The 21,496-nt window shown below is 34.1% G+C and overlaps 1 protein-coding gene across 1 annotated transcript; it reads right to left on the bottom strand.

Annotated features, from left to right (window-relative positions):
* Positions 1–11,546: 11,546 nt before the first annotated feature.
* On the bottom strand, positions 11,547–16,968 carry LOC107945740 (transcription factor PERIANTHIA-like). The gene has a single exon (XM_041107923.1). The coding sequence runs from the start codon at positions 14,078–14,080 to the stop codon at positions 13,541–13,543; it is 540 nt and encodes a 179-aa protein (XP_040963857.1). The 5' UTR covers positions 14,081–16,968; the 3' UTR covers positions 11,547–13,540.
* Between the last annotated feature and the right edge of the window lie 4,528 nt (positions 16,969–21,496).

Raw genomic sequence — 21,496 nt, 5'->3', positions numbered from 1 at the left:
AGGCTTTTATAGTATCTGGGTACACTACCCTCGCCTGTTTTATTTCTGCCGGATTATCAAGAGCAACAGGATTAGCTAAATTGTTCCTCAGATTGGATTCTAGGCCTGTCAAGCAACTCACTGGTGTCGATGTACCAGTCTGATATTGTTAGGATCTGATAGTAACGAGTGTCCCTTGTGGACGCCCATCTGGCTGGACCTAGACACTTATCGGAGTACAACCTAGGGAATAGGCAAGATCCTCATTATCAATCCCACAGTGGACCACCAAGTCTTTCCCTTTTTCTAACTCTCCAACTAGCAACCGAGTTAACTAGGTTGTCGTAGTCCTCTGTAATTCTATCATCATACCTCTCATTTCCTGTTGAAATTTGGTCAGTTTCTCTTGTATTTGTATTTCCATTTGCTCCAATCTTTGCAACCTTTGGTCCATTTCTCTAGTCTTTATTCAAGTACCGAAATGAAGTTTGGTTGGTTTCCAAGTTAACTGAGGAATAATTTTAATCAATTAGAATCTTTTAATAGTCTTTAATGCATATGATGTAATGTAGTGAAAATACATGAAATGAATGCAAAAAGATACGTTGATTCTGGTTTAATTCTTTACTAGAACAACTTTACTAGAAAAAAGACCTCTTTACATAAAGCGGATACATATACGGCTTCGCCCTCGATCATCCGGATATTAAGATGCATCTCGCGAATTTTTCAATAGACATCTACTAGCTCCTTTTTGCTTGATCCAGGTCGCAACTCCTTACTCACTCATGCTCATGAGCTTTTTTAAAAAGGTTGGGATGTTTGACGACTCTTGAATAATCTGTGCTAACTTGAATCTTCAGGCAACGCAGCAAAGTCGTATACTCTTCTTGTTACACTTCTAGCATCACATTTTCTTGGACTATATTCAGAGGACCGTATTGTCTTCCACTTTATCAAGAAATTCGTTTTCCATGACAAGATCTGTATTTAGCAACCAAACGTGAATCAACACCTCTTTTCTATGATGAAATGCCATGCAGTCAAAATGTCATGCAGCCAGAACAAAACACAAGAAGTTAGTATCAGGTATAAACGTAGAATCCAATACAATCAAGAAATAATAGAACACCTATTCAGGTATCTACTAGGGTTCAGTGTAGTTATACCTAGGGTGAGTTCCTAAGGTTCACTATATGAGGTTTGGCTTCTAGAGCAAAGGTACCCGAACCAGCAAATTCCTCGATCCTTACCCATTATAGGCTCATATGGACCGAGTTCAGTTCAGGGGAATATATTTCCCTATGGCTGCATGGAGATGAAAATCTCACGAAGACATAGGTACGGATGTATCCCGAAAACAGTCCACTATCCTGTACGGAGGTGAAAACCTCACGAAGGACTAGTTTCTTGCTCCCACTTAGAGGGGTAAAAATTGACCAACCTATGCAATGTAAAATGCAAATATACATTAACATATTTGAACCAACCAAACAAAACATATTATGATCAAAATCATGAAAATAATGCATAAGGGGAATCGTGATTTTAAAACAAATTTTAATTTCTCGACTAAAAGAAAAAAATTAACCAATTTACGGCTCGACTCTCTAACCAATCCCCGGTGGAGTCGCCAAGTTGTCGAAACCACTTTTTTAAAAACAAAAATATAGTGTCGACTTAAAAAAATGAAAATTGGAGTCGCCACCAATCCTTTTCTGAGGTGTGATCGGCTCACCTTGAAAACGATTTTGGTTTGCGAATTTTAAGAAAACAGGATCGGGAGTCAGTTACGCACAAAGAAAGGTAAGTACCCTCGTAACGCCCAAAATTGGTACCGAATTGATTGTTTAATGTCTTGGTCTCGAAAATTTGAAAAGATTTTAAAGAAAATTTTAGTAAGTTAATTTGGATGATATGACCCCCCTTATTTCGAAGAAGTAAAATGTCACACCCAGTAAGTTAGGGTGCAGCATTTCTAATCTTCAAAATTCATTTTGTCTTTTGACTTTTAGAACTCATGCAATTGAATTTTAAAAGAATATTCAATTGTTTAAGTCAAATGAAGCAATCGAGGCCCAATACGTTAGGTACAATTTCTCAAAATTCCAAACATTAAATATTGCCTTCATTATTTTTTAGAAAAATCCTCATCTCGAGAAAACAACATGTCATATCCAATGCGTTAGGACACAACGTATCGAATTCCCGAGAATGAGCTTTTTATTTGGACTTTGTACGATTGTATAGAAAAAGGGTACCTGGTTATTTATATTCAACGAAAAAATTGAAGCTCTGTAAGTTAGGGCACAATCTTTTCGAAAATCTTGAACACCGAGAATTTTGAAAATTTATAAACAAAGTAATTTCAATATTTTAATAAATTGTAGTCTTTTACACAATTAATGCGATTGAATGTTTACATACAATGCCAAAAAAGGACAATTCGTAAATCAACATACACTAATCAAATAAATAGTAGATAAAGACAAACCCAATAATACACATGGCAACAATAATCACATCCACATATTATGCAAACGCTAATAAAATCCATATTCAAAAACCAAATAAATTATCAATTTATTTGCTGAATATACAAAGGATAACAAGAAGAAAAGAACAAATTGCAATCAACATATATTCAAGAATTGAAAACATATACATAAGTTTAAAACAAATTTGCAATAAAAATTTTTAAAACATTAAATAATAGTATTTAGATGAATTTTGAAGTAAATTTCACACAAGAGAAACATAAAGCATAAAAGAATATATATTAATTTTTAAATAAAGAATACATAGGGGTTGAAATTTCATGCAAATGATAATATACAAATATACAAAAATGTGAAATAAACTAAATATATTAGGATTTTTAAAAGAAATAAAATATCTATGTATATATGTAGAAAATGAGTACAACTATATATAGTTTAAAATTAAATAATATATTATATATGTACATATATGTATAAGGAATACATAATGAAGATTAAAACGGTAATACACAATGAATTCTAAAACAAACGTATAATAATTCAAAAATGGTAATATAAATTTATTTATAAAAAAAATATACTACATAAATAGAAAATGTAATGAAATTACATATTAATACATGATAATAATACAAAAAATTAAAGTAATAATATAAATAATAATATACATATACCAATTATATAATTTGTATATAAAAAAATATACATATACATAGGTAAATAAACATAGAAACTAATACAAACAATAATACTAATAATTATAATAGCAGTAACATTAATAATAATAATAATAATAAATTAAAAAATAGTAAACAAGGACAATTTTGAAAATAAAACAAAATCTCAAGGGCAACTTTGAAATAAGTGTGAAAACGACCGAATTGAGGACCAGTGAATACCAAAGGGACTATTGTTGCAATTAAGCGCACAAATCTGAATATTCAAAATTAATTGTAGAAAACGACACCGTTTAAACTTGGATCCAAATGAAATCGGAATCAAATATGCGATACAAATTAAAAAATTAAAGAAAATCAAATTGAAACTACACAAAAATAGAGGGACTTGTTGCGCAAATAGACCAACAAACAAAAGGAGCGGATCCTCCCCTCGGGTCGGGTCACCTCGCGGGTCTCAGCCTTAAACGACGTCGTTTTGGCACTGAAGGCACTAACACAAAACGGCGTTGTTTCCTTCTTATACTTAAATAAAAATTAAAAAAATTTAAAAAAGGATCTATTTCATTTTTTTAAAAGAAGAAGAAAATAGAGGGGAGGGGAATTCTCTGCTAGGGTTTTAACCCTAGCCTTCTCCCTTCAAGAAAAATTTGCGCCGATTTAAACACTATCACCCCGTCCGATCTTCGATTTTGACAAAGATGGACTGGGCTCAAATGGCCTAGTTGCAAAGGTAAGCTCTCTTCTTCTTCTTTGCTATCTTTACACCCAACAAACAAAACAAATCAGGATCTAAGGTAAATTAACAAGAAAATAATCGAAAGAAAGGGAAAAGAGGAAAAAAAATCCAATCACCTTTCGAAATCTCTGTTTTTATTGTTTTTTTCAATTTTTTTTCGTTTTCTAATTTCATCCCCCCTTCACAGATTTCGTAATAGCTTTTTATAGCCAAAAATAATAAAATTTATGCTATTTTTCTGTTATCCCCTATTTTCTCGCATTTTTGTTGCCTTTTTTCTGTTGTTGCTGTTTGTTGCAAGTTTGGAGGCCAGCTTAGAGCAACAGACGGAGGTGCACACACGTGTGGAGGCGCAACCCGTTCGAAGGGGACTCTGGCTGTTGCGGCGCTAGAGGTTGTATACTGCTACTAGGGTTGCTGCTTCTGAACATTTGCTTTGGGCCATATTGAAATTGGGCTAGGGTAAATCTTAGGTTTTGGGTATTAAGCCTACTATTGGGTTTGTAAAAAAACTGAATTGTTTTTTAATTTTTTTTATAGGTCTGGGCCAAAATTGGGTATTACACATTTCATATGGTTAAACCATTCAATTCACACATACACATTTACCATGCTTTACAATTCAATCCATCATTTTAGATTTCATATCTTACCTTAATTAATCATGCTAATTATTCTAACATACATAAATACATATGTAATTGAATTCGATTCATTAATAAATATAATAAACCTAATATGAACTTACATAAATGATGCGGCTACCAACGCCACAACGAGGACTACTCGACAACTTTTCCTTTTCTGCAGTTATTAACCAATTGATCCATTTCTTGATCTATATATGATAATTTAGCTCAGTTAACCAATTCAATAATTTAAAACATCTAAATTCATGTATTTGAATCTTTAATGAAATTTTACATTATTTCCCTAAAATTTTACATCTTATTCAATTTAGTCCCTAAAATCGAAACTTGCACAATTATCACAATTAAGCCCAAAACTAAGCTATCTGAATTTTCATTTATTCATCTACAACCCAATATTATTGAAATTTCTCAAGAATTTCACCGTCAATTCATCATTTTATCATTTTAGCACCTAAGATTAAAATTAACCAAATTCACTTTACAAAATAGTCCTAAATCAAAACAACACTTCAAACTCAACCATTTTAAATCTAAAGACTCCAAATTAATCAATGGTAATTTTCAAAACATGTAACATTTTTACAAATTAGTCCCTAGGTTAGCTAAATTAAGCTACAACAATCTTAAAAACATAAAAATTACTAAAAAAGGGGCTTGAATCACATACCATGCAAGGAAAGATAACTTGACTAAACCTTGGTGTTCTTCTACCATGGTGTTTCGGTCGGAATAGGTTGACGATGATGAAAATAAAATGGCTTTAACATTTTTTTTGTTTTATTATACTTTTAACATTATTATATTATAAAATAACATATAATTTTATACATAAATCATTTATAAACCATCCACCATACTTAATATGGGTTAACTGCCTCATAAAACCCTCTAATTATGATTTTATAAACATTTCGATCATATAAACTAATAGTGATTAACTTTTGCAGCTTTTATGATTTAGCCATTTTTCCTTAATTAACTATCAAATCACTAAAATTTTTGAACCAAACTTCAATGCACCTATATAGAAACTCCGTAAATATTTAATAAAAATATTTACAGGTGCAGTTTACAGAAATGAGGTCTCGATACCTCATTTTCTAAATTTACTTGACTTAAGGGACAAACCACTTATAATTAACTAATTGTTCAATTAGCAAAAATTATCATATCAAAATTTAATATAGTACTATATTTGACTTGTAAATATTAAATAATAATATTTATGAACTCACTCATTAGATTTGTGGTCCCGAAACCACTGAAAAATAGGTTGTTACAAATATCGTATCTATAGACTTAATTTTTGGCTAATTATCTCCCTAAAAACATGCATTACTACTAAAAAATCACTCAATCATACATGAACTCCCCAACAATGGCACCAACAACTTGACTACGCCATAGTGTGCACGCATCGGGATTGAGAATCAACACTAAAACAAACAATCTAAGTGCGATGTGCTGCAAGTGTGACAGTTCAATTGTAATAGTTATAATGTTTCAATGGAACACCCGAGTATTCCAAGGATCGAACCCAAGAAAGTCCAAAGACTAAGTGATTTCTAAATAATTCGCATGCAACAAAAAAGCCTAGCTAACTACTCACTAAGTTTTGTATTATGGCAAATCATGGTCAAGGTTAATTGTGTTAATTAACTATCTAATGCTAAAAATACTAAATTCTAAAATAGAAAAACTTGCAAAAAAATTAACAAATTAATGACAAACAATGGTTGGTTGTGTAATAGCTCAAATTTGGGGCTAGTCGGAATAGTGGTTTTGGGACCACAAATTTGACGAGAAAAAATTTTTATTTTCACTATATTTTATGGTCTGTGATTTCACAAAATGATTTCATGAAAATTTCGTTTGAAAATTTTGACGTTTGGGCACTCAATTTAGTCAAAATGACTAAATTGTAAAAAATGCAAAAGTTGAGTTCTATATGTTAGAGGTGTCCAATTGTTATGAAATTTTAAATTGGATGTCTTTATATGGTAATTAGACCATTGAATAAGTTGGTGGACAAAAATGGGTATGGTTAGGCATGTTTCCAAAGTTTTTCATTAAGGGTATTTTGGTCATTTAGTTATTAAAATGAATTAAAAACAAAATTAAAAGCCAATTTTTGTCCATCTTCAACCCCTAGGCCAAACATTGCATGGAGAAACCATGGCTAGGGTTTTTTCAAGCTTCCCAGCTCGATTGTAAGTCCGTTCTATCCCTGTTTTTAATGATTTTTACATTTTTAAAATCCTCATAACAACATTTACCTATTTGTACCATTGTTTTGAACTAGGGTTTGTGTTTAAAAATTTACCCATGAATGATATCACGTATTTTGATGTTTTATGGAAGAATATGAATGTTTGGAGTGTGATAAACGGTTTGTACTAAGTAATTTTCGATGAAAATGCCTAAAATGATTAATTTGTAAAAGTTATAAAATATGTCACAAGTCTGTGAATAAGTGAGTATTGTGGACTACTATAGTTATGAAAATGGTTCAGCTAGGCTTAAAATGCAATGAAATTGAATAAAAATTATTTTACGAGCCTAGGGGCAAAATCATAATTTTGTGAAACTTTAGGGGCAAAATGTAATTTTGCCAAAATATGATTTTTGGACTGGAATGAATAGTGTGAAGGTTATATAAGTTAAATGTATTGTTATAAATCAAGAAAGACGAGAAATTGAAATTGATCGATAAAAAGAAAAGTGAGAAAAAGTGAAAAATTCTCGAATGAACCTTTAGAATAAAAAGGGATACGAATAAAGTGACAGAAATGATCACATTCGTGGCACGGATTGTGTGTAGGCCACTATGTAAAAGTGAAAGTGATGGTCACGTGTGTAGTACTATGTGCAGGCTACTACATGTACCAGAATGATAGGTCGCAAGTGTAGTACTATGTGCAGGCTACTATGCATACCGGATAGTTTCGATCACGTGTGTAGTACTATGTGCAGGTTACTACGTGTACCGGATGGTAATGGTCACATGTCTAGTACTATGTGCAGGCTACTATGTGAACCGAACATGATTGATTAGTAAGGTGGTTGCTATGTGTTGATTCCACCGGACATCATTGATTAATAAGGTGGTTGCTATGTGCTGAATCCACCAAGTATCTGTTATTATTCCAAAGTGTTCATCCAGAAATTGACTAAATGTAATTGAATAATGAATATAGATGTGGAATTTAATTGAATATCGACTAAGAAATGGAAAAGTGAATTTTGAATTGAATTGTGATTGAAAGTGAAAAAGTGAAATTATGAAATAGTACATTTAACAATAAAATAGTTTAGACAGCAACAGTTGTGTGACTTTGAAAAATCACCAAAAATGGTGGAGATTTAACTAGAGGCTAAATAATATATTAAATTGAAGCAGAATGAGTATATTTTCACATAAAAGAAACAGAGCAAGAAAAAGAGTTATAAATTTTGAGATATTTGAAGTTTAGTTAGAAAGAGTCAGAATGAGTTCGAAATCCCCTATTCTGACTTTGGAAAATTTTCAAAAATTGTACAAAAAAATTTATGGGATAAAGTTTAAATTTTTAGAATCCCTAGTGAATCTATTTTCAAGAGAAACAAACGGAAACAATATACGAATTCTGTACAATGAGATAATTAATTTTTAGTGAAGAGAGGTTAGAACTGTCGAGCTGTGAAATAGGGGAAACTTTAAAGAATAAAATTTAGTATTTTTCTAAACCAAAAATTCTGAAAATTTTATGGTAATAATATATGTGAATTTAGTTTTGGGGAAAATTTACAGATATTAATTTGGAGTTCTATAGTTCCAGGTAAAAATAATTTAGTGACTCTGACTCGAATAGATAGCTTTGAATATACATGTGAGTGAATACTGAAATTGTAGTTAATGTTGTTTAAGTGTGTTATACACATTAAGGATGTGGAATGGAGAGGAGGAGAAGGAGGAAAATTGGAAGAACATATGAATGATTTGTGTATAATTGGCCATATGCTCGATTATAATCGATAAACGATTGAAAAGAAATGATGTTTATAATTGTGCATTATTAGTTATAGTTAAAGTTCATGTGAGAAAATAAAGTTTCATAGTATGTGTATGTGGTATACTTGGTATATGATTTGGTATGTAGCAATGTCAGAAATGGTTTATGAATTAACTCATGTTGATAAGTTTGATACATAAATAAATGTGGTGCTTATCCATGCTTATAATGCTTATACTATATGTTTATTTGGCTAGCATGTTTGGGGTGTATGCTTAGGCTTTGGCCAAGTTGTGGCTGGATTACGCCACATTAAATTTATAAACTTATGCATTGAGATGGTAAATGCCTAGATGGAAATGTGCTTGTGATCATAAAAGGGTGGTAAGGTTTAAATTTTGTAATCTTTATTAAAAATGGTTTATCATGTGGTTAGTCTTCAAAAAGACTAGCTTGCGACTATGGTTGAGTGTAATGTTTATATCTTGTGTGATATGCATAGGAAACGGGAGTGGAAAGGAAATGAAATACTAGTATTAGTATGTATTAGTATTGAACTTAATGAAATTGAATTGTACGTGAATTAAATAGAAATTGTAAATGATATGATGTGAATTAAATGAATTATTGTGGTATGGAAATGTATATTGGATTGAGGAATTGAATTGAATCGTGAATTAAATGAAATGGAAATGAAGTATTGAATTGCATGAGTATGTATTGGGTCTCAGAAGCCCTATTTGCTACAAATATAGTATTTTGAAGTTATAACGTGAAGATTTATTAAAGCATGTTAAAAATTTTAAGAGTTTAAATTTGAATGAAATTTTATAACTGGGTTTACATGTTTATAAGTGTATGTGTTCTAGTAATGCCTCGTACCCTATTACGGTGTCGAATACGGGTAAGGGGTGTTACAATGTGACATCGCCAGATTCAGTCATAACGTTTAGACCGGATTTGGGGTGTTACAGGTTGACTTCCATGTGGTTAATTAATCTTCAAATTAGAGAATTAAATAACTTAACTCCTAATCTGGCTCAATATTACCTCTCGATCTCCACTTTACTAAGTTAAACAAATTATTCTGGTTTATCTCTCGACCTCACCAAACTAATCCAGAAATATCAAATTGGTGCTCAATGAGATCTCCTCTCAGTCTCACTCATCTAAATTTTTCCTTAGGGGCATCAATCCTAAGTTTTGAAGTTTATTTGATTTAGTCTAGTTCTTGCAATTTAGTCCCCGAACCTAAAATTAACTAACCTTTCATCAACTAACCACCATAGGTTTAGCTACTAATGCTCATTTCTATACAAACAACAACCAAACATACCATCAAAGCATGCATCCAAATAGACACAATAAGATTTTTGATAAAGGCTTAAAATTTTCTTAATAAATACTTAAAGAAAATGAGAAGAGCAACAATGGTGGTCCAAATAAACACAAAAGATCAAGTTTTTATAAGAACAAGTAAAACAAAGTTGAGCTCTATTAGGTCTAAGGATTAAACTAAAAATACAATAAAGTTTGAAGGATTAAAAAGCAAATAGAACCAAGCTACAATGTTAACTAACTAACTATTGATTTAACTTAAGAAAAATCAGAAAAGGTCTAAACCCTAGAATATGAAGAAGACAACTCAAAGAAACTAAGCAAAAAATATGTTAAAAGATGATAAAGTGAAAGTATGTTTTTCTCTTTAGCCAAAAAGAGGCTTTTATTTGATATCAACCAAATTTTTGTGACCAAAATGCTCATAAGCGTCTAATTTTGATTGGTGTTGAGGTTGGACAAGGACTACCCCTACAGTATTCTTTTGTCTCTTTCAACATTTGTATCGTGATACCCAGGCTCTGGTATTGCGATATCCACGACATCCTTGTATTGAGAGGTCTTGGGGTGCCTCGGTATCGCGATATCACTAGAGCAAACCTCAATTTTCTTCATTTCAACACTGTCAGTGGTATCACGACTTTCATGCTTCTATATCATGATATCCCCCTCTTTAGTGATACCTTGCTTCACGGTTGGCCCATTATCAACTCTCTACAACACTCAATCAACTCATTAAGTTCCCTATGGCACATTTGGCCAACTTGAGTCTCAAAAATAGCATAAAACTAATAAAAACATTTCAATAACGGTAAAACTAAAACTTGAAAAAAAACATGTAAAATAGACCTAAATTGTTTGAGAACAAGCTCTTCAAATGTAGTAGAGAGTGCAATTTGACGTATTAAATTACGATTGATCACATAACCCATTTCTCATCTCCTAATCCCCTCCAAAGCCCTACAACACCAATCTGGTTCTCATCTGAACCCCTAACCCCTCTCAACTTCACAATCATTTCATTACCACATATCATATATCCTCTAAGCTCACTAAGGCATTTATTCACAGAACACTTTATTTGTTCATTTTAAATCATATAAACATATACATAATATTTTCGTTTCACACATTCACTTTCATATAACATACTTGACATATCACATGTATCACTTTCTATTATATTACTTATTCACTTTGAATTACATAACCATATGCATTATATCCTCACTTCATATACTAATTCACATGAATATTAACATATCACATATTTATAATACTTTAATATCTAACATAGGTTAGTTGAATTTTTATTAAAAAAAATATTTTTAACTTTTTAGAGTTAGGACTAAATTTATTAATTTTGTAAATATTGAGGGCCAAATTTATTGAATTTTTTAGAATTAGAACTAAAATGAAAAATTTTGTAAACTTTAAGAGCTAAATTTGTTGAACTTTTTATATTTAGGATCAAACTGATAGAGTGTGTAAACATTAGAGGCTAATTTTGTTACTAGACCAATAAAAAAGCCCACATCAGCTTAGAGGGGCTAAACTATTTAATTTCAAAATGTTTAATGTTTAAATTAAAAAAAATCAATAGTTGAATGACCAAAATAGAATGAAACGCATAGTTTACTTTTTTTGAGAAATTGTTAGATTTTTATTATTAAAAACAAAGCCCGGAGAGCCCAAAATACAAATTGGTCAAAATCAACATACCAACCCCAACCTAACAAAAGAAAAGAGATTGTTCTAGAAAAACAGAATGCATCAACAGTATTAAAGATTAGCATAACTCCCGAGGTAACAAAATATCTCCTAATTTTACACAGCTTTCACATCCTTCAACCCTTCCACTTTCCGAAACTTTTCCCTTCCCCAAGCTTCATCAAAACAGAAATTAAAACGATGCCCATTAGTAGTTTTACGCATTCCTTCTTTGACCTTTTTCCATTAACGAACTTACACATTTGAAAACCTTTGCTTGACCAAAGACAGACTTTAATGGTAGCACTAATCTCCGATTTATCCTCCTCCACCTTTTGTAACTTCTTTATTACTGATAAAGCATCACCCTCGACCCTTACTGCTATGGCTCCCAGATCCAACCCCATTTGGAGCCCTTGAGAACATACAGTGGCCTCAACCGCAAAAACCAAAGGAACCCACCCATTATGAACCACCCTCGATCCTAAAACCATCCCCTCCGAGTCCCTTACTACAATTCCAGAACAAGACTTGTGCTCATCTTTTCTAAACGTGACATCAAAGTTAATTTTCACAAAAGGGCTTTTTGGTGGTTTCCACAACTCCTCTACTTTCGGCTTGATAGGTAAAACCACTTTCAACCCATCCAATTCTCTCAAGTAACTCCTTACGAAACCTGTAGTTTCTAATGTTGTTACTTTTTTCCTTTCATGTATGCATCTGTTTCTTACTAACCAAATTGCCCACAATCCACAAACAAATAAGCAACATTGATTCAAGGAGTTATTCCCAAACAACTGATACGAGCCTAAATCTTGAGTAAAGAAAGGAAGGAAATCGGAGAAGAGAAGAGGAAGAATAGAGAGGATAAGAAAATACTGGACTGTTTTTTTCTCATTTGATAACTGCTTCTCAATGCAATACATGCAATTTAAAGAAAACTAACAAAGAAATGATGTGGAACTATTCTGTTATAACCAAAACGCCCCGTATTATTAGTTCCCAAAACTCCCCGTTTCAATTAAACTTCGCGAATTCCTTCAGCTAGCTTTTCAGCTCGTAACAATACTCCCTTCACAAATAACAGCCTTGTCCTCAAGGCTAAAAATGAGGAAATTTGGCTTGAATTGCAGTGAAGGATTCCCATGTCGTGTCTTAGGGTAAAGATTCAACCGTTTTCGGGTAACATGCACCCCTGAATGGCCCCCGATAGCACTAGTGTGGAAGTAGAGGAACAACTCCCGTCGCAATTGGGGAACCTTCCCCACCACTATCTTTTTTTTCTGAACAGAACCTGACCTTCCCACGCACACTTTTTGTCATGATTTGGAAGCTGCAGAATATTCTAAATTATCTTATGTAATTGATCATCCCGTGTATAAGATAGTTGCAAAGCATCCATTCCTTGTGATAAGGCCTCTTTAGCCTATTGAGACGACTGCTGCAGATTACATATGCCCATTAATTGTTGGTCTGTCAAAGGCTCTAGGTGGTTTCCAAGGATCTTCATAAGTTAAGATGAATGGAATCCTCCCAACCACATAAAGAACCTCTCTGAAGGTGTTTTCCACATACCAGATAGCATGTGAAATACATCTGCCTTCGCACCAGTGCTTTTTAGCCTGAAAACCTCATCATAATATGCCATGACACCCCCAACAAGAACGCACAATTCATTATCCCCCATATGAGAATTTACAGCTAATCTTATGTCATTTATCAGTTGTTGATGTTCATCAAGCCAGCGACCATATTCCATGTCAAATGCCAGAGCAGCATTTCCCGCAACTGTATGGCCATGGTCCCCAGAAAGTCCAGATGCGATAAAAATACCCTGCTGTCGTGCCCTTTGAAGCTCTTGCTCTAGTTCTGTAAGCCTGAGTCGACTATTCTCAAGCTGCTGAACATAGGCTTTTTTCCTCAATCTACTCTTCCTTGCAGCTTCTCGATTCTAAGCAAGCCTGCAAAGTGTCTTTTGATCACCACTTTTTGACTTGGGTTGATCCACCGTATTCACCATTACAGCTCCATGTTGAATACCATGAAGTTGTTTTTTATGGTCAGCGTCAACATCAGTAGAAGTGTCAGTCTGTTGGCTATTATAGGCAAGGCCAGAGTCAGCCGAGTTCTCAATTTGGCCATTTCCTAACGGGGCACCAAATGTTGCGCCCTTCTGGTACATGAACTGCCCTGTATCCAAACACCCCGTTCCACTTGAAACTATCGCTGTTGCACCAATGCTCATGTTCAATGTGCCATAGTGCAAGGTATTAGCAACAACACCAACATTGTTGAATTTTAAACTAAAAATGGAGCCTTGCTGTTTCAAGTTGACCAGCTCCCTAATTGGATCCCCGAACGGCCCACATCCAAAACGATCTTGGAGGCTCTTTATATACGCCGGCCAAGACGGCATTTGCAAGCCTCCATCCCTCTGAGAATAGAAATGATGCCATTCTAACGCTCTGCGTTCTAAGTTCAACATCACCATGCGGACCTTACTCACTTCAGGTATGCCTTCCACTTCAAAATATTGTTCCAATTTGGTCCACCATACCCAGAAATCATTTCCATCGAACTTAGGACACTCCAATAGACTGGTTTTAGTAGAAACTCCTGCTTCATAAGAAGGATCCCGCACATGCACACTACCTCCATCCGTGACAAAGGGTTCGTCTGTCCTTGCGGTAAGTCAGTGGTTTTGGGTAAGAACCCAGGAGGAGCTCCCAAAACCCCATTTCCCTTAACAACTGCAGCATTTACAGATGAACCAGTTGGTGGTTGCCCAAAATACTGAACCAACAATGACTGTAAGTCACCTCGAAACTCCGTTTTGAACTCCTGTAGTCGAGATTCCATCTTGGCCTCCAGATGCGCTATTTCCTCTTGGATTTTTGAGATTTCCTGCTGCATATTGCCCACCTCTTTCTGCAACCTCATCGAAACACCATCGCCGGCCATCAAAAGGGATCGTGAAAGCTCTGATACCTTTGATTCGAGCCTAAATCTTGAGTAAAGAAAGGAAGGAAATCGGAGAAGAGAAGAGGAAAAATAGAGAGGATAAGAAAATACTAGATTGTTTTCTTCTCATTTGATAACTGCTTTTCAATGCAATACATGCAATTTAAAGAAAACTAACAAAGAAATGACGTGGAACTATTCTGTTATAACCAAAATGCCTCGTATTATTAGTTCCCAAAACTCCCCGTTTCAATTAAACTTCGCGAATTCCTTCAGCTAGCTTTTTAGCTCATAACAACAACCACGTAACCCAACTAGTAAAATCCAAATTTCCAATTGAGTTAGGCCACTTTCAATTTAATTCAGCAAAAACTATTTTGTCATAGAGGATTCCCGAAAAATATGTTCTCTAGACTCCACTACCTCCGTACAGATAGGGCATAGGGCATTTGTTGCTACTCTCTTGGAATAAAATTCATCACGCATCGCCATATTATAATCTTCAATTTTGGGGGAAGATTGACTCCCCATAATTTTATTGTAAAATTCCTTGAGATCTGTTTAGTTGTAAAAATTAGCCATACTAGACTATTGTAACAAAAGCCTATAAGCACTTAATATAGAAAATTGATCAGAAGCCTCTCCTTTCTAGACCTAAAAGTCCTCATATGAAACCTTGAATAGAGGAATATTGAGAATTCTGGTAGCATCCTATTCAGAGAGGGTATCCTTGATAAATCCCTCCTTCCATTGCCTTGAAGTTTCCTTTATTAAATCTACCACCATGATGTCTTCTGAAATAAGTTCTCTGTTTTGTAGTCTGTAATTATCAGCTCCAGGCACCCACGCATCTCTTTTAACTTGGATGTTTTCTTCCAGCACCCATACGCCAGCACAAACCATCTTGAAGGAAACCTTTAGTCACCCAAACACCCCTCCAGGTATAGAAAGGTAAATCCCCAAATTAGCTTTTAAGAAATCTATCGTTGGATAGTATTTAACTTTTAACATACGAGCAAGTAAAGAATTCAGATAATTAATTAACCTCCAAAATTTTTTTGCAAGTAACAACAAATTAAATTTGGTTAAATTACGAAACCAAATACCTCTATTCTCCTTAAGTTCACATAAATTCCTCCATTCACTCTAGTGGATGCCCCTCTTCCGATGTCCTTTTTGCCACCAAAAATTTGCAATAATACTTTCTAATTCATTGCAAAAATGTTTTTGGTATTAAGAAACATGTCATCGTGTATGTTGGGATTGCCTGTAACACGGATTTGATAAAGTCTCTTTTCCATTATGTGACAAAAACTTCGTGCTCCAATTATCAATCTTACTTTTCATTTGATCTTTCAGCATTTGAAAAACAATTTCTTCCCTCTTCCAACCATATTAGGTAGACCCAAGTATCTTTTTGGATTTGTATAATTCTACATAGTCAAAACCTACGCCACAAACCCCCTTACCTGATCAAATGTATTCGAGCTGTAGAACACTGCCGATTTTTCATAATTCACACATTGTCCAAACACCTCCTTGTATTCTTTTAGAATTACTTTTAAAATGTCAACCCCCTTTTTTGAAGCTCCGCCAAAGAGAATACAATCGCCTGTGAACAATAAATGAGATATTTTTGGACTCCTTTTACAAATTTTGGCCCCTTCCAATAACCCCTCTTGCCTAGCCAATTGCATAAGAGCAGACAAGCCTTCACTGCATATCAGAAATAGGTAGGGACTTAAAGGATCCCCTTGCCTAAGTCCTTTTGTTGGTGCGAACCTTTGTCCCTTTTTCCCATTAATCACAACAGAATATGAGACAAAATTGATGCATCTCATAATAAGTTGCACCCAAGAAGTTGTAAAGCCCATCTTTAACATCATCTGTCTTAAAAATGACCATTCAACACAGTCGTAAGCTTTACTCATATCTAATTTAAGTGCCATCAAACATTTTCCTCTTGTTCTCTTTTGCTTGAGCGAATGAAAAATTTTTTAAGCAAGCAAAACATCATTAGAAATCAAACAAGCTGGAACAAAAGCGTTTTAAGCCTCATTAATACAGCAATTTAAAACTTGTTGAAACCTATTTGCAATAATTTTAGTAATAATATTGTATAATATCGTACAAAGACTTATCGGTCTAACATTAGCCATATTCAAAGGCTAAACAGTTTTCAATAACAACACTATATTGGTAACATTAATAAAGTCCATCGGCTTACCTTCATTTAGAAACTCTAGGCAAAAAAATCACCTCCGCACCAATGATATGCCAGTATTTTTGGAAAAATTTTGTTGGAAAATCGTCATCTCTAGCCGCTTTTGTAGGTCCTATTCCACTCACCGTAGTAAAAACCTCATTAGGTGTATATGTTGCTAACAATAGTTGGTTTACATTGGCTATTATGTATCTGTCTACTCCCGAAAAAACGTGATCCAAATTCTCTCTTCCTTCTTACACAAATAAATCGGTAAAGTAATTCTTGGCAATTTCTTCCACCTCATCTACACTCGTGACCACTTCCTCACCCATATCCCGCAATCCTTGTATCTGGTTCAAACATCTACGATTGTGGAAGAATTTTTTATTTTTATCACTTAAATGAAGCCAATTTATTCGAGCCCTTTGTTCCCAATAAGCTTCATCCTTCTCCATTTCAAAATTGAGATGAATCTTCATGTCAATTATTTCTGTCAAAACATCATCATTCCTCTCTAAATTTGACAGAATTTCCAATTGTCAATTCAACTGTTTAGACACAACAGTCTTTTTTTCTCTAACTCCCTTTTTCCATCTCAATAATCCAGACTTAAGAGTTTCTAACTTGTCCAACATCGAACCCAAATTATCTTCCCAAATCCTATAGATTTCCTCCTCTCATGTTTCCTCCAACACCCACCAAGCTTCAAATTGAAATTTCCTTCTTTCCTTCCTCTTAATTTCCAGATCTATCTGTATTAGAAGAAGACAATGATCGAAAAAAGAATGATGTAAATGTCTAATTGAATATTCCTGGAACAAATTCATCCACTTAGCATTTTCCACCCCCTATTTAATCTTTCGCGAATATTTGTTTCTGGTAAATTACCTCTTTCCCAAGTGAACTTTGGACCCAAAAATCTCGTATCCATTAATTGACAATCCTCAAGCGTTATTCAAAAATTCTCCATTTGTGTATCATCCCTCGGCCCACCACCAATCTTTTTGAAAGACTATAAAATTTCATTAAAATCCCCACAAAAAATCCAAGGCAATTCTTGATCCTTTCCTAAACTACGCAATAAATCCCAACCCTCCATTCTCTGACAAACATTCCAAAAACCTTAAAAAGTCGTTAGCCTTCATTTTCTCCCTCTTTCATCCAATTGAATATTCACATCAATGTGGTTTTTTTTATAAATTTCTTAGCTGAACCGGATCATTCCCATTCTATGCTAAGGTAATACTGCCTCTTGAACCATCTGCTGCAACATCAATCCTATTAGCAAATCCACATCTCCTTCTAACTCTTTCCATTTGTGCACCATCCAATTTAATCTCCATTAAGTAGACCATATGGGGATTATAGGACTTCAACATCTATCAAAGCCTTCGTTTAGCCCACGTACTCCCTAATCCACATACATTCCAACTTACAATTTTTATGGCGTCTGATCGGCTTGCCCCCTAGCAGCCGCTTCTACAATAGAAGAAACAACATTAGGTTGCTTTTCCATGGCCCCTAACAAATTATGACAGTCAGAAACATTAGAGTCCAAAAAAACCATTCTAGGCCTCTTCTTTCTATCTCCTCCCTCAATTGGGTCATCCTCCAAATCATGCTCCATATCTACCCGCCCAACTTTTTAGAATGCCCCACCTTAGTCAACGATTCTTGATTTGGAAATACTTCCAAATTCAATCCCAAAATTGGATGAATATTTGTCCCAGCATCTCTCTTAATCCCTTTCCCTAAATTATTCCTTACACTGTTGAAAACGATTTGTTTCCTTATTTTCATCATCTCCTTCCTCATGAAGCCAAACACTGTTCATGGTTATGGTCATTCTAGATTGCAGCTTAAGGTTCAGATTCCATCCCATCTCTAAATCCTCTCCTCTTTTATTCAGTCTCACTGGGCAAAATTTATCATTATGACCTAAACATTCGCATAAAAAGAAAAATAAAGTGAGCTTCTCATATCTAAAAGTAACATAGGCAAATTTTGAAGAAAAAGTCATTATCTTTTTTTCTTCTTTCAATGGTTTGTGCACATCCAGCTCCACTCTAATCCTTAGAAAATTTTTAAACCCCCGATTCACCTGAGTTGTATCATATTTCATAAACCGCCCGATAAAATTCCCCAATTGCTTTGCCAGTGTTTCTGAAAAACAACCTGGTGATAAGTCATGTACTTGAACCCAGAAAGTCGAGAACACTAAAGGAACTTGCATTAGATCTTCATTATCTTCTAAACGGTCGATGATCAATAAATGATTGTTGAAAGTCCATGGTGCTCCTTCAACCACTCAATTAATACCCATTTTGTGAAAGAATTTGAATAAAAATTGCTTATCACCCAGATTTGATATTTGAACTCGCCTCAAAGGATGCCACAGGTTCGTCATGGTATTTTTCATTGCTGGAAAATGAACAACACTGGCTATTAAACAAACCAACTAAACAATGATCAAACATTGACTTTTGTATCCTCGAATCTATTGGCAACAGTAACACCTCATCCTCCCCATCTTCAATATTAAGCTCCGACATCTCTTTCTCCATAGTCGAAAATAAAACTCACGTAAAACTCAATAGCAAGAGTACGTTGAACCAATATGAAAACACCCAACACTATGATTTTAAAAACAGAAACACAAAGGCAAATACAAAATCGTGCTATGAAAGCAGACATAAACACGTGCCACAGAGAGCAGACTAGACCGAAGCAAATTTTTATAGTTTATCCATAAAAAATAATTTTCAGCAAGTTCCATATCATCATTAAACAGATAAAATTTAAATGATGGATTAATTTACACGTTTCAAAATATATAATGACTAATTTACTTATTTTTAAGTAGAAAAGCTGAAATGCAACCTACCCCTAATTTAAATTTAAGCTAGTATTAACATAACCTATTGCTATGTTTGTCATTTGGGAAAGTCTCAGTCCTAAGGTATCCTCGATGCAATGTAGCACATTAAATTTGGAATCGTGTGGTGAACTATGTTAGTCATAATGCGTACCTGTGTATGATTGATTGCTTTTTACAAAGTACTGGGTGGGATGAACTTGTTTACGTTTGGCAGCAGGGGATGGACCCCAGAGCAGCTTAAAAAGGGAAGTTTTTATACCTTCTTTGTTTTGTTTCTATTTGCCCTCTGTGTAATTCATTATCATATTTTGGATGACTATCAAATGGTTTTGGCTTTCCAATATGTGAATGATATACTTGGAAGGGGATTAGTACTGGGGGACATGATGCTGCTGTTGTAGTTAATTGTAATTTGGTTTGGCTATGACATGACTTTGCACAATTGCATTGTGTTCTTTATGAATAAATAACTCTAATTATATCAGATATCTGTCTAATAAACGTGAAGGAGTTTTTATTTTGCTTTTCATTTTCAACTTCTCTTACCAGTTCAAAACTCTATGCTTGACATGTAGTCCATGTCCTTTAATGCCTTGCAAGTTGTTATCATTTCTAACTTCTGTCTGATTGCGTATATTTTCGCTTATGGTGATAGAATGCTAGTGTTTCATGTAATTGCTGCAGATAGAGAGTACTTTGTATATACGCTACAACCATGACTTAATTAAGTGTTCGGCAACTCTACTCTTGCATATGTGCCTTTTATGAGCTAGCAGACGCTAACTTCTAATGCCTCTATAATCTTGAAGCAGCTCATACCTTTTTTCTTACACTGTGAGTATAAATGCAACCCCTGATTATTTGGCTTTCAGTATCCACGGAGACTCATCTTTAAGGGGGGAGCACCTCCTCCACGCCCCTTACTAACTTTTGTGTCCAAAATATCACTAGACTTTGAATTTGTGAAACTATGATCCCAGGGTTGAGCATCAAAATTTTTAATATCCATGTTCCCTACCTCTCTTCCACATGATGATATAAAAGTTGTTTTCAAAGTAGTATCTTCTGCTGCTTCTATAAAAGTTGTTTAATGGAGTAGGCATCAATAGTAGATTCGTTTTTTGCTTTTTCTGGTGCTCACAATCATTCATTGCTTTGCTTTGCAATGGCAGAATTAAAGGGGGATGGGGTTGGAGACTATCATTAGGATTGGCCGGCATTCCAACACTTCTCCTGACTGTAAGGCCGTTCTTGGTGGTTGGTAGTCCTAACAGTCTCATCGAGCGTGGTCGTCTTGACGAATGAAAGGCCGTACTCCGAAAGATTTGAGGAACTGATAAGATTGAGCCAGAGTTCCTGGAACTTGTCAAGGCGAGTCGTATCGCTAAACAAGTGAAACATCCTTTCAGGAATCTCCTTAAATGAAGGAACCGACCCCAACTTGACATTGCAATTGTGCAGGTTGGTGCTCAATTGCAGCTTAATTTTCACGTCGGGTCGTAAAATGAGTAACTCTTACTGATATGTCTGTATGTTAATTGTTTTTGAATAATTGTAATAAAAAATAAATTTTAATAGAATTTGATGTTATAAATTTTATGATTTTAATTTTTGTTTATTATCTTATTATTTAAATGGAGATAATTGCAGTGATAATTGTAGTGATATTTTGAATTTCAATAGACTTTAATATTGTAAATTTTATTTTATGTTTAGTATCTTTATTTTAAATGTAAATAATTATTTTTAATAACTTGTATTATTAGATTTAACTTTATAATAATACATTATTAAATCTTGGAAAAATTCCCTTAAAGATTGTCTTTTTTTATAAAAATAATGAGTGTTTTATTTTTAACTTG

Source organism: Gossypium hirsutum, chromosome D12 (assembly GCF_007990345.1).
Source record: "Gossypium hirsutum isolate 1008001.06 chromosome D12, Gossypium_hirsutum_v2.1, whole genome shotgun sequence".
Classification (NCBI taxonomy): Eukaryota; Viridiplantae; Streptophyta; class Magnoliopsida; order Malvales; family Malvaceae; genus Gossypium; species Gossypium hirsutum.
Note: the sequence above shows the minus strand (reverse complement) of the source record. Positions and strands in the feature narration are given on the sequence as shown.